Source organism: Astatotilapia calliptera, chromosome 3 (genome assembly GCF_964374335.1).
Source record: "Astatotilapia calliptera chromosome 3, fAstCal68.1, whole genome shotgun sequence".
Taxonomy (NCBI): Eukaryota; Metazoa; Chordata; class Actinopteri; order Cichliformes; family Cichlidae; genus Astatotilapia; species Astatotilapia calliptera.
The window spans coordinates 4,039,652-4,051,523 of NC_137424.1; the positions used below are offsets into that span (position 1 = coordinate 4,039,652).

At 41.7% G+C, this 11,872-nt stretch overlaps 1 protein-coding gene across 1 annotated transcript in view; it reads left to right on the forward strand.

Annotated features, from left to right (window-relative positions):
* LOC113017318 (protein NLRC3-like) overlaps window positions 1-9,832 on the forward strand; it is a 66,363-nt gene extending 56,531 nt beyond the window's left edge. The window contains exons 9-10 of the mRNA XM_080296985.1: window positions 6,866-6,912; window positions 7,061-9,832. Coding sequence (XP_080153111.1) covers window positions 6,866-6,912; window positions 7,061-7,608 — 595 coding nt within the window. The 3' untranslated portion in view covers window positions 7,609-9,832. The remainder of the gene's footprint in view (window positions 1-6,865; window positions 6,913-7,060) is intronic.
* Window positions 9,833-11,872: the final 2,040 nt, after the last annotated feature.

The window sequence follows — 11,872 nt, forward strand, 5'->3', positions numbered from 1 at the left end:
TTTCATGCAGATGTGACATAAACAATCACACAAAGGAAAATTCTATAGAAAATTCTATTGCAGTGTTTCTCCAGCATTCACCTCTTTTCCCTCATTGTGTGTTTATACACCTCTCTGCATTTAACTCCAAGGTATTATTTATCTGTGGCTCTCTTTCACTGTGTGAATTCTGATCTGTCTTCCTCCCCCGACCCTAAGTGTTTGTTGCAACCCTTTTCTGGATCTGCCAGAGGTTTCTTCCTATCAAAAGGGGGTTCGCTTGTTTTTTCTCTTTCTCCCCCTTTGTCACCAAAGTGCTTGCTCATAGGGGGTAATATGATTGTTCAGGGTCTTTACCTTACACTATAAAGGGCCTGGAGGAAACTATTAGTGTGATTTGGCATGATATAAATAAAATGTAACTTAAACTGAATATGAATGAGTTATTTATCTATGAGAAGTACACAAAATTCAGCTTGGGCAATAATAATAGCTACCTTTTGCCACCATCATGCATGTTTAACAATGTACTGGTTTTAAACGGTATAACCACAGGTCCAGAACATAAACAATATTGTGAAAAGCTTGAAATTTCATACTCAGTGAGTGAGATGAAGAGTGATGGTGGAGATGGGCTACATAGACCGGAGCCTGAGCCTGAAATGCTCTGTATGAAAGATGAAATAATACTGAGGACAGGTGAAAGATGCAGAGGCAGGTGAAGAAGTGACAAAAGAAGCCTTTAGAGGACAAAAGACCAAAGTCCAACATCAGGAAACACAAAGGGCAGGCAATCACATGAGTGCTTCTGATTGGCTGAAGAAGAATTAGAATAGAATAGAATACTTTTATTTGTCAATTTCTTCAAATGTACTTGCCATACAAAGGAATTGAAATTACGTTTCACACTGTCCCATGCGTAGGCATTGACAACAATAAGGTGCAGATGCACAACAAAAACAAAAACAGCCCTAACAATAAGATAATAAATAGTAATATAATAATATAAATAGTGCTAAAAGAATACTAAAAATATATATATAGCAGCAGGTGTGTGCAATTGCAATGCAAGGGCAGGAGGCTGAACAGACAGTGCGCGGGGTGGGTTGCATCGTTGACAATTGTGATGGCTTTGCGGGTGAGGCGAGTGGTGTAAATGTCTTGCAGGGAGGGGAGTGGTACACCAACTATCCTCTCAGCTGTTCTCACAATGCGTTGTAGAGCTTTTCTGTTATAGTCAGTGCAGCTACCGCCCCACACAGTGATGCAGCTGGAGAGGATACTTTCAATAGTTCCTCTGTAGAATGTAGTCAGGATGGGTGGTGGAGCACTTGCCCGCTTGAGTTTGCGCAGGAAGTAGAGGCGCTGTTGTGCTTTCTTGGCCAGTGATGCTGTGTTGGTGGTCCAAGAGAGGTCCTCACTGATGTGCACCCCCAGGAACTTGGTGCTGCTCACCCTCTCCACCGCAGCGCCGTCGATGGTCAATGGGGGGTGACAGGTGTGGCCTCTCTGGAAGTTGACAATAATCTCCTTGGTCTTACTGACATTTAGCAGGAGGTTGTTGTCTCTGCACCACGTGGTCAGGAGCTCAACCTCTTTCCTGTAGTGGGTCTCATCGCCCTTGGTGATGAGCCCCACCAGCGTTGTGTCGTCCGCAAACTTCACAAGGTGAACACTAACGTTGAGATGCTAAGGGAGATAGGACTTCTGCGACAGCCTTTCGACGCCTCCTTGCCCGGGGAGGGTTAGCAGGCGAGTCCGGTGAGTTGCTAGGCCAGCTAGCAGGCTGTCGCAGAAGTCCTATCTCCCTTAGCATCTCAACGTTAGTGTTCAAAACTTGGCAAATCTTGCTTCTCCGAATGTGTAAGAGAGCCTGACGACTGTACACATATTCCGACGTGGACTGGCGAGAAACACTTGCAGAAAGACACTTACTTGACGAACAAAACATCGCATTTTCGGGAGAGCGTGAGGTCGCTGTGTCTACACGCGCCGCCATTTTCTAGGAACCATTTTCTAGGAATTAAGTAGTCATGTTAAACCAACCACGTGACCAATTTAAGATGACATATCAATAACCTGTCATGTCAGCCTAAGACAAACCTGAGTCTCCATTTTTGTGTTAAAAGTGTTGATTTCAATTCGATATATAACAGAGGTCAGAGGGTTCCTTTGTGAGTGTGCATGCCTGCTGCAACCCATAATTTCCTTCAGGATCAATAAAGTATTTCTGATTATGATTCTGAAACTCTAAGAACAAGAAAGTCTTAAGGATTAACCTAAAACATAAGATAATAGTAATCAAACCAAAACCACTGAGTCAACAGACTCAGGACCATGACAGTTAGATGCCAACTACTGAGAATCAAAAGGACAAAAGGAATAATACTGTCATCCCGTATATAGTCATTGTAACACAGATAAAGCGCTAATGAATTAATACATGCTAGGTATTAAGTGAAATATTGGGTTATTATTAGTCAGAAGATTTAGGAATGCTACTGGAGCTGATGGGCAGTAATTAATGAATACACACAAAAGAAAAGGCTTTTGCGGGTACCATATATTTAACTAAAACCAAAGAAAAATAAGAAGAAAAGGAAAGGAAAACTTAAATAATCCCAAAAACACTGATCCACAGTGAAGAGAGGAGAAAGTCCATGAGTTTTATTTGAATGTCCATGAGAGATGTACAAGCGCTATTGTCCATAAATTGGGGGAATGGTGTGTATGATTGTGGAAATCAGTGTAATCGGAAAATGGGGACAGAGCGTCGTCTTTGAAAACTTCCTACCAGACCAGTGGAACCCCCAGCTGACGAGACTTGAGGCTGGACAAGCTCCTCGGGCCCTCCAGCTGACGAAACATGAGGCTGGACGGGGTCCTCGGGCCCTCCAGCTGACGAAACATGAGGCTGGACGGGCTCCTCGGGCCCTCCAGCTGACGAAACATGAGGCTTGACGGGGTCCTCGGGCCCTCCAGCTGACGAAACCTGAGGTTGGACGGGATCCTCGGGCCCTCCAGCTGAGACGGGAAAGTGCTGGACAGGCTCTCTAGAACCCCCAGCAGACAGGAGAAAGTGCTGGCCAGGCTCTCCAGAACCCCCAGTGGATGAGGGAGGTGGCGGCGTGGGAGCCACGGAGTGCTGAATGGGCTCATCCAAGCTTCCAGCAGGAGCTGATGTAGAGCCAAAGGGTATTGGGACCCCTGGCTGAATGCTAAGCTGACCAGAAGACTGAACTGCTACAGGGAACTGAACTGAAGACGACTGAGCTAATGGTTCAGGTGCGAATGGAGCTGCTGATGACAGAGCTAATGGCTTTGCTATAGGTGATGGGGCTAACGGCTGCGTTACAGGAGGCAGAGCAGGAGACTGAGCTACAGACTGCAAAAGAGGTAGTGAAGATGGTTGTGGCGAAAGTGAAATCAGTGGTTGACGACAGAGCTAAGGGCGACTGAACAGGAGACACTGGAGACTGAACTAGTGGCGACTGAACAGGAGACAGAGCTCGGAGCTGAATAGGCAAATGAGTGATGGACTGAACAGGCTATGGATTGCACAAGAGACTGAACTAAAGGTTGAACGGAGCACTGATTAGCAGACTGGGCTAATGGCAATGTAGGAGGCTGGGCAGCTAAGTGAGCTTCAGGAGGCTGGGCAGCTAAGCTAGCTCCTGTGTCAGTGGCAGCTGAACATTCGACACATCAGTCCAGCTCTGAGGTCTTTACACTGGCTGCCTCTCCGTCAGAGGATAGACTTTAAAGTTCTGATGCTGGTCTATAAAGCTCTGAATGGTTTAGGACCAAAATATATCAGTGACCTCCTGACCCAGTATGAACCTTCCAGATCCCTCAGGTCATCTGGATCCGGTTTTTTATCAGTTCCCAGAGTCAGAACCAGACACGGAGAAGCTGCATTCAGCTTTTATGCTCCATATATCTGGAACAAACTCCCAGAAAGCCTCAGATCAGCTGAAACACTAAGTTTATTTAAATCCAGGTTGAAGACACACCTATTCTCAGCTGCATTTGAACCTTGTTGTTGAATTGTGCTACATAAATAAACTTGCCTTGCCAGTGTAATCTGTTTCATCGAAATCCTAGCCTTAGACACCATCATTCTCTCATCGATGCATGTTTCTTTTATTTTCATTGTCATAATCACTTTTTTGGCTGCTTAGGTGCAATGACCACAAGATGGCTTCAAAATGGTTTCTTGACATAGCGTCACGGGGGAAGTGAAAGTTGTAAGGCCATTCTTTTCTCCAATAGTCAGCTCTGTGGTGTACACTTACAAGGCCTGTGTAAATGAGAATTGCCAAGAAGATGTAAAAATCACCGTCAGAGCAGTCTATGTAAACTTGCCGCCAGACCTCTTTGCAGCATTGGCATTTGTGTTCTCAATGATTGTTCTGACAACATACTCACAAAATAACAGCTGGAACAGTGACAGAGGGACCATGCTGTTGTGGTGTTAAATGTAGGGCCTGGGTCCCCTGCTGGCATACACTTGAAAGGATCAGGATTTTAGTTCTCCTCATCCCTGCTTTTCCACATTTCTTCCACCTCAGAAGACCCATTTTCCTTAAGTTTTGGTTTAGTCTTTCTAGATTTCACCTTTTTGGCCTGCTGGGTATTGGGTGTGAGAGCTGCTGCACATTGCCATGTAGAGGATGAGGGCCTTCAGGGCCCAATGAGAAGAAGATTTTATAAAATGTGTGTGTATATAATAAATACAATTATAACATATAATATCTCAAAGCATGCTCAATCATCCAGGTATGGTTGTGTTTTCAATGGGAGAAAGTTTCATCAGTCATCCAAGTGACTTTGTCAATCTCAGATCATAAATAGCACCACCAACAGTGAGATATGGTCAGTTTCATTGTCATTCTTGATTCCATACCATTATTATGCAAAGCTGAGACTGAGGAAATCACTTAGATGAGTGCTAAAATTTTATGACAAAAATGTATGTTTTTGGTAGGACACACAGCAGGCATTGAGGGAGAGCACGACAACGAGCAGGGAAAGAGACAGATACTAAATACAAGAAGGGAACAGGACAAAGAGGGAAACCTGGGAAACACAGCGAACGCTAATCACACAGGCAAGACAGGGAAAGAACAGACAAGAAAACATAACTGAGACAACGAGACACTAGAACACAGGGAAGGTAACGTAACAAAACTGCTCAAACAATCAAACTTTATCTATATAGCATTTTTTCATATACAGGATTCCTTGGATAGAATATTCCATAACAGAATTGTAATTGCATACCTTTCAGGCAGCAGTGTCTCCATTTTCGAATCGTTATTTTCTGATAATGGAACGATGAGGTCCTTATCATCGGAAGATGAATCTTACACACAAAGCTGTGTCCCACTATCATTCCAAACCATATCCAGCACTTCCTCAGCAATGTATGATTTGATGAGGAAATGCTGTCAAGACAACAGAGTTCGCTAATCACCAGTCTGCACGCAAAGACTTCTGTGCGCAAAGAAGCGGAGCCGCCTTTTTCTCAAATTTGAAAGATCCATGGCTGTAACGCTGGCTTTTACTGGTCGATTTGCACTGTTGAACCCACCTTTTAATCGTATGATCCAACAGAATCGCATTGCAACACATTATTTGTGTCAATCAAACTACTCAAAAGCTGTAAGGTGGGATATACAAATTGTGCAAGATGGCTGACCCTCACCATCGTCCAATCAAATGCATGTAATTTGTCACAAAATGGCATCCTTCCTATCGAAAACTGCTCCAAGTGCTAACTGGGAATTGTAGTTATTCAGGAAGCATAATCATATGATTGTGGCTATATCTTATGGACACAAAACAGCAAAAGTATGTCAGCATTTATAATAATGTTTTTCGAAGGTGAAGCACATTTCTTCTTTTGCAGCTGGTTTGGTGAATTTTGGGCAGAGGACGATGAAATTTACAGTTTTGGAATCTGTGAGATCTGTTAGCAGTTTGTTTGGTTAGCCGGGACTCCTTGCTACGAGGCTCCGTCGTGTTGGTTTACTGACATCTTCCAAAGTGAAGTTACTGCTCTTTGAACTGTTTGTTGTCTTTGCTTTGTTAGGTGGTTGTAGAAATGGTTTATATGAGATTGTAGATGCGATTCAGAGGTTTCTGTGGATACTACACATGTCGGGACTTATATTTTGTGACCCCGTGTAATAACCGAATAAACGTAATCTCCTCACTTGCCCCTCGTACTGGGGGCATGGGGCCGATCAAGTTAAAGATCAGGGTCTGGTTTCTGGACTCTAGTCAGCATTCACACAACTCTAACTTTACTCTGGATTCTTGACTTTGTGACTTTGTGTTAGCATGTCATTTGTACAGATGGTTGCAAAGAGTCAAAGTGCTGTTAGCTGCATGATGCACAGTTTTCTGTCCTGGATGTAGTGTGTATTTCATCATCAGACTTGTGTCCTTTTGTGCGATAAAAAATAAAAGTAATGTTTACATCTCGACTATAAACAACTGCAGCATTTTCCTCTTGAGTGACATAAACTAAGAAAAACTGATTGTAGCACAGTGTGGAGGAAGAAAAATGCCCGTTTTTGATTTTTTTTTTTGTTTCTATTCATTCTATTGAATATTCATGATGTATTCTATTCATGATGGAGAGCAAAGGCAGGGAGGTGTTCTTTCCAGCTAAGCAGAAAAAGAATACAAAGACAATGAAGGTGACAGTTTGAATCAGTCATGTTTTATTCAATACAGTGATATACTGACAGATCCCGGATCAGTCCAAATCATCAGCAGTTTGATCCACCTATGGATTGAAGTGTATTTGTTAAAATGTTGGACTGTTCCTTTATCATTGTCTAACAGTATGTGTATCTGACCCCTCTCCTCCTTTCAGGGTGGAGCCTGCTGGAGTCCGATGGTTGAGACCAGGTCTGAGGAAGTGTAAGTGTGTTTTTAATGGGATTCATGAAAACAAAGCAGCACACATTCAACCATCTTCATCATGTCGGGAGTCATCATCAAAGTGTCAATCAATGAACAGATGACGGATCAATAACTGCAGCTGGATTGTGTTTGTTCTCTCCATCAGATTCCTGTCAACTCACAATCGACACAAACACAGTGAACAGAAACCTCCAACTGTCTGACAACAACAGGAAGGTGACAGATGTGCAAGAGGTTCAGTCATATCCTGATCATCCAGACAGATTTGATGTTTATCATCAACTGCTGTGTAGAAATGGTCTGACTGGTCGCTGTTACTGGGAGGTCGAGTGGAGAGGAAGAGTTGATGTAACAGTGAGTTACAGAAGCATCAGAAGGAAAGGAAACAGCTATGACTGTGAGTTTGGAAACAATGATCAGTCCTGGAATCTGAAATGCTCTGATGATGGCCCTGAATTTGTCAGACATAATAACATAAAAGGATCCATCTCCTCCTCCTCGTCCTCCTCCTCCTCCTCCTCTGTCTCTAACAGAGCAGCAGTGTATGTGGACTGTCCTGCTGGCACTCTGTCCTTCTACAGAGTCTCCTCTGACACTCTGATCCACCTCCACACCTTCAACACCACATTCAATGAAACTCTTTATCCTGGGTTTATGGTCTGGTCTGATGGTTCCTCAGTGTCCCTGTGCTGAGTGGAGTGTAAAGAGTTTCCTCCTGTTAGAGCAGTGGTTCCCAAACCTTTTTCGCTAGGCCCCCCTTTGTTTTACAAGAAAAATGCTCGCGTCCCCTTCTCGCGCAAACGCACACGCACAAACGCATCCTCCAACCACACACACATATTTTGCTCCATTGCGGTTTATTTCACACCTCAAACATTTAGTGAACAATTAAGCAAATACAAGTAATCTGCAATAAATGACAGGTACTAATAAAATAAACCACTAACTCTTTTAGGCTACGTCCACACCAACACGGGTATTTTTGAAAACGCAGCTGTTTCGTCCACATGTAAACGACGTTTTGAATCACCGAAAACTGAGATTTCTCAAACTCCTTTTTTGCGTTTACGTGTGGACGAGGAATACAGAGTTCGTCACTCAACATCAAAGGTATGTGCCTTTTTCACGTCACGCTGTGCTCCACGTTATTGTTTACATGAGATGAATTGCAGAATGGCAGATAGTCATATTAACAGTATTTTGTCTCTATCTTCAGGTTTTACACTCTTACATATACACACACAGTTACTGTCCCTCCATTTAGAAAGGCAGAGGCGTCAGGGTATAATTATTTCACATGTAGTTGTTTTTTCCCTGTGTAATAATATTCAACATTGCTATCAATACATTTTTCAAAAAATGTCTCGCTGTGCAAAATGGGTTTAAAAACATAAACAGCTGTGGGATCCTGTTTGTCCGTGATTTAGACAGGGGGAACAAATTGTGGCAGGATGAGCCTGGTATTATTTGCATCCCACTGTAACTTTACTGTATAAAGAGCTAACATTTCCAAAATGTCAGGAGTAGTTAGTCATTATAAGAAGTGTTTGTTAGCTAAAAATCAAGAATGTGGGATACTGTTTGTGCAGGTGAAACCAAAGGGAAGATTTGCTTCACCATGTTTTCTAGTCGTTGGCTTAGAATGAAGTTGGTTTGGAAACATATTCAGTGATGCTTCATCTCCTGCTTTGCGTTTGTGTGGGCCCCCGTGCTAGCAGTGTTTAAGCATTGTTTTTGGGGTTTCCCTTTTTCATGCCCCCCCCCCCCCCCCCCCCGCAAGGGCTCCACACTTTGGGAACGTCTGTGTCAGAGAAACACTCTGACTGTTGAACAGATAGTTCAGTCTGTACATGTCTGTCTCTTTCACTCACAAACACGTTTTCAGATTCATGGATTCAATCAGTTGATGTTTGAAACTCTTCTAAATGATTCCTTGTAAACTTCTTCAGTCCTTTAAAGATGGAAGCTCCCATTATTCCAGGATCCACATGTTGTTTTCTGTCTTTTTCCACTCAAAGCTTCACAGTGGCCCTGGACATGTTGTTGGCCGAGAAAGGAGGTGTGTGTCCCATGTTTGGTGATATGTGTTGCACCTTCATTCTCAACAACACTGCTCCGGATGACTCTGTAACCAGGGCTCTGGAGGGTTTGAAAACTTTATCCATGGATTCGGGGCCAGATGGTCCGGGGTCTATGATGCCGTTGGTGGAGGTGGCTGAATGGACCGAGGAGTGAGACAATAGAGAGGATGTTCGCCTTCTTCGAAGGCCAAAGACAAGGAGTGTGGGGTTTATATCATTTAATATCATGTTTATTCTTTTATATCCTTTTTATTAAGCTTTCAGTAATGGTATTTGATTAAAAAATTTATTCAATATATTACACATATAGTTTCAATCACGTTATTACACATATTGCAAAATGTGCTCACACAAGAGTTGGCCTTCTGTCTGTAAGAGGTTACAGGCTTTATCTGGTGAGGTGAGAGGTGAGACAGAGTGCAGTGAGGTCGAGACAGTTCACCTGCATACACAGACATTATATAGACACATTTCTAGGTTAGAGTTAAGATGTATTTTGCTTGTAACTGCATTTGTGCCTGCATAAGCGACAGTATTTTGTAGGATGTGCTTCTGATGTTCCAGAGATAAGCGAGAGTGAGAAGATCAACAGGAAGCACCTGGCGTGGAGACGGAGAAAATGTCTTTTTGAATGTGTGTCAGAGGTTGTCAACAGAAGAGTTGTGGTTATTGTAATTTATGCATGTTATGTATCTGCTTTGACGCATTAAGGGGCGTAACAATACCTTGACGTATAAAACATTCTGAGTATGCTTTCTTGTGGGGATTTTATGCTGAGGATTGTGACGGTGTATTTCCTTCACACGTGTGTTTAATAAAATCATTGTTTTGACTCACTTGGACCTGTGGTCGTTTGTCTCTCACCTCAATCACAAATCGGGACAAGTCCTTTAACGATGGAAGCTCCCATTATTCCAGGATCCATATGTTTTCTGTCTTTTTCCACTCAAAGCTTCACAGTGAATATCAGTATGTTGTGTTTCTCTGAAGCTCAGTTCACAACCAGCTCCTCTCATAGCTGGACAATTTTTTGTTTTTATGGGCCGATGGATTTTTTTTTTTTTTTTTTTTTTTTTTTTAGGAAGGGTATATATAACTAGAAAGTGCATTTTCTGAAGAAACTGCAGTGTGAATGCTTGAATCTGAATGTATGCACTGAAAGGAATTAATTGCTGAATTTTGAGTTACAAATATTGAATGAGATTAAAAAAAAAACGAATTTAACCTGAAAACAAAGGTGCTGAACTGCTAAAAGCTGAAGGTTACACAGAAGAAGGAGTTGGAAAAAAACTGAAAATGTTTTAAATGTAAATTAGAAAACCCTAAGAAATGAGAAAAGAACATTTAGAGTCAGAAAACATCTGAATGAATATTAAAAGGTCATATTCTTTGAATCACTGAATGACTCAAATGTGATCCCTCCACTTTGATCCACACAGTTTAAAAAGTTTAAATGCCTGAGCTTTGAAAGATACGGTGTTGGAAAGAGAACAATAATGGCGACAATTTGAGGGTAAAATGATGGCTGTGACACTGTGGACACAGCAGCAGTTGAAAGAGAAGTGCTTAAGATGAATCTTGGTACAGTGGCAGGCAGAGCTCGTTAAGCAGGCAGGTGTGAGCCTGGTTGCTATAGTGACCGCACCCAATGGCTCCATACACACGCACACAGACATGCGCCTCACTTTTGCTGCTTAAAATGAACAGAAAAGTCAGGCCGAAACAAATTGTTCCCAAATGAAAAGTAAAAGTCGTATTGACAAAATTCTTTCACCGTGAGTGACAGCAATGTCTAGTCTACTGAATTCTCAGTTTTCATGCCTGTGGAGTTTATTATATGGACGTGGTGACAGTGTAAAGACACCATGCTCTTCTGATTTTCAAACGAACCTTCTGAGCCATTTTAACATTAGAGTCTATGGAAGAGTTGGAGGGAGGAGGCTGTGCATTGGTGACATTTACGAAAGAACCATAACACCTAGGACAATAGTAAACACATTGGATGAAAGAGGACAGCCATGGCTACGTTTTGAGTGTAAAATCATACCTGTAGAGCAAACGCTGCGGACACAGCAGCAGTTTTAAAAAAGATTTTAAGATTAATTTTTTTGCTCCTCTCACTCTAGCAGTTGAGCTGTCTCACTCTAGCCCCAACATTCCGTCCCATACACACCCATTATAAACTCTGAAACGGGTGAAAAAACATAATGAAACTTAAACTGGAACTGAAGAAAAAGTATAATAGATATTGAAAAGATAAATACAAGGTGAATAGTTGAATGTCTTGTCTTCGTTTTAAAGTTTGAATGGTGGCTCTATGTCAATGTATGTGGAAGTAGATACAGTTTAAAGAGGAGGAATTTGAATGAGAATTTGAAGGGTCTCCCCATTGAAATACATTATAAATTTTTGTTGAATAAAGTTGAATAAAATAAAAAATATAAATGTTAAAAATGAGAAAAATAGAAGCAGTCTTGTCCAAAAGAAGAGGAATCTGAAGGTGTTTGAATGGTTTTTCTAAGTTGAACGGTTTTGAAGGAGTTAGATGCCAAAAAACGTACGGAATATGGAATAATAGATAACTAGAAAGTGCATTTTCTGAAGAAACTGCAGTGTGAATGCTTGAATCTGAATGTATGCATTGAAATGAAATAATTACTGAATTTAAGTTAAAAATTTTGAATGAGATTAAAAAAAAAAACCCGAATTTAACCTGAAAACAAAAGTGCTGAACTGCTAAAAGCTGAAGGTTACACAGAAGAAGAAGTTGGAAAAAAGCTGAAAATGTTTTAATTGTAAATTAGAAAAACCTAAGAAATGAGAAAAGAACATTTAGAGTCAGAAAACATCTGAAAGAATATTAAAAGGTCATATTC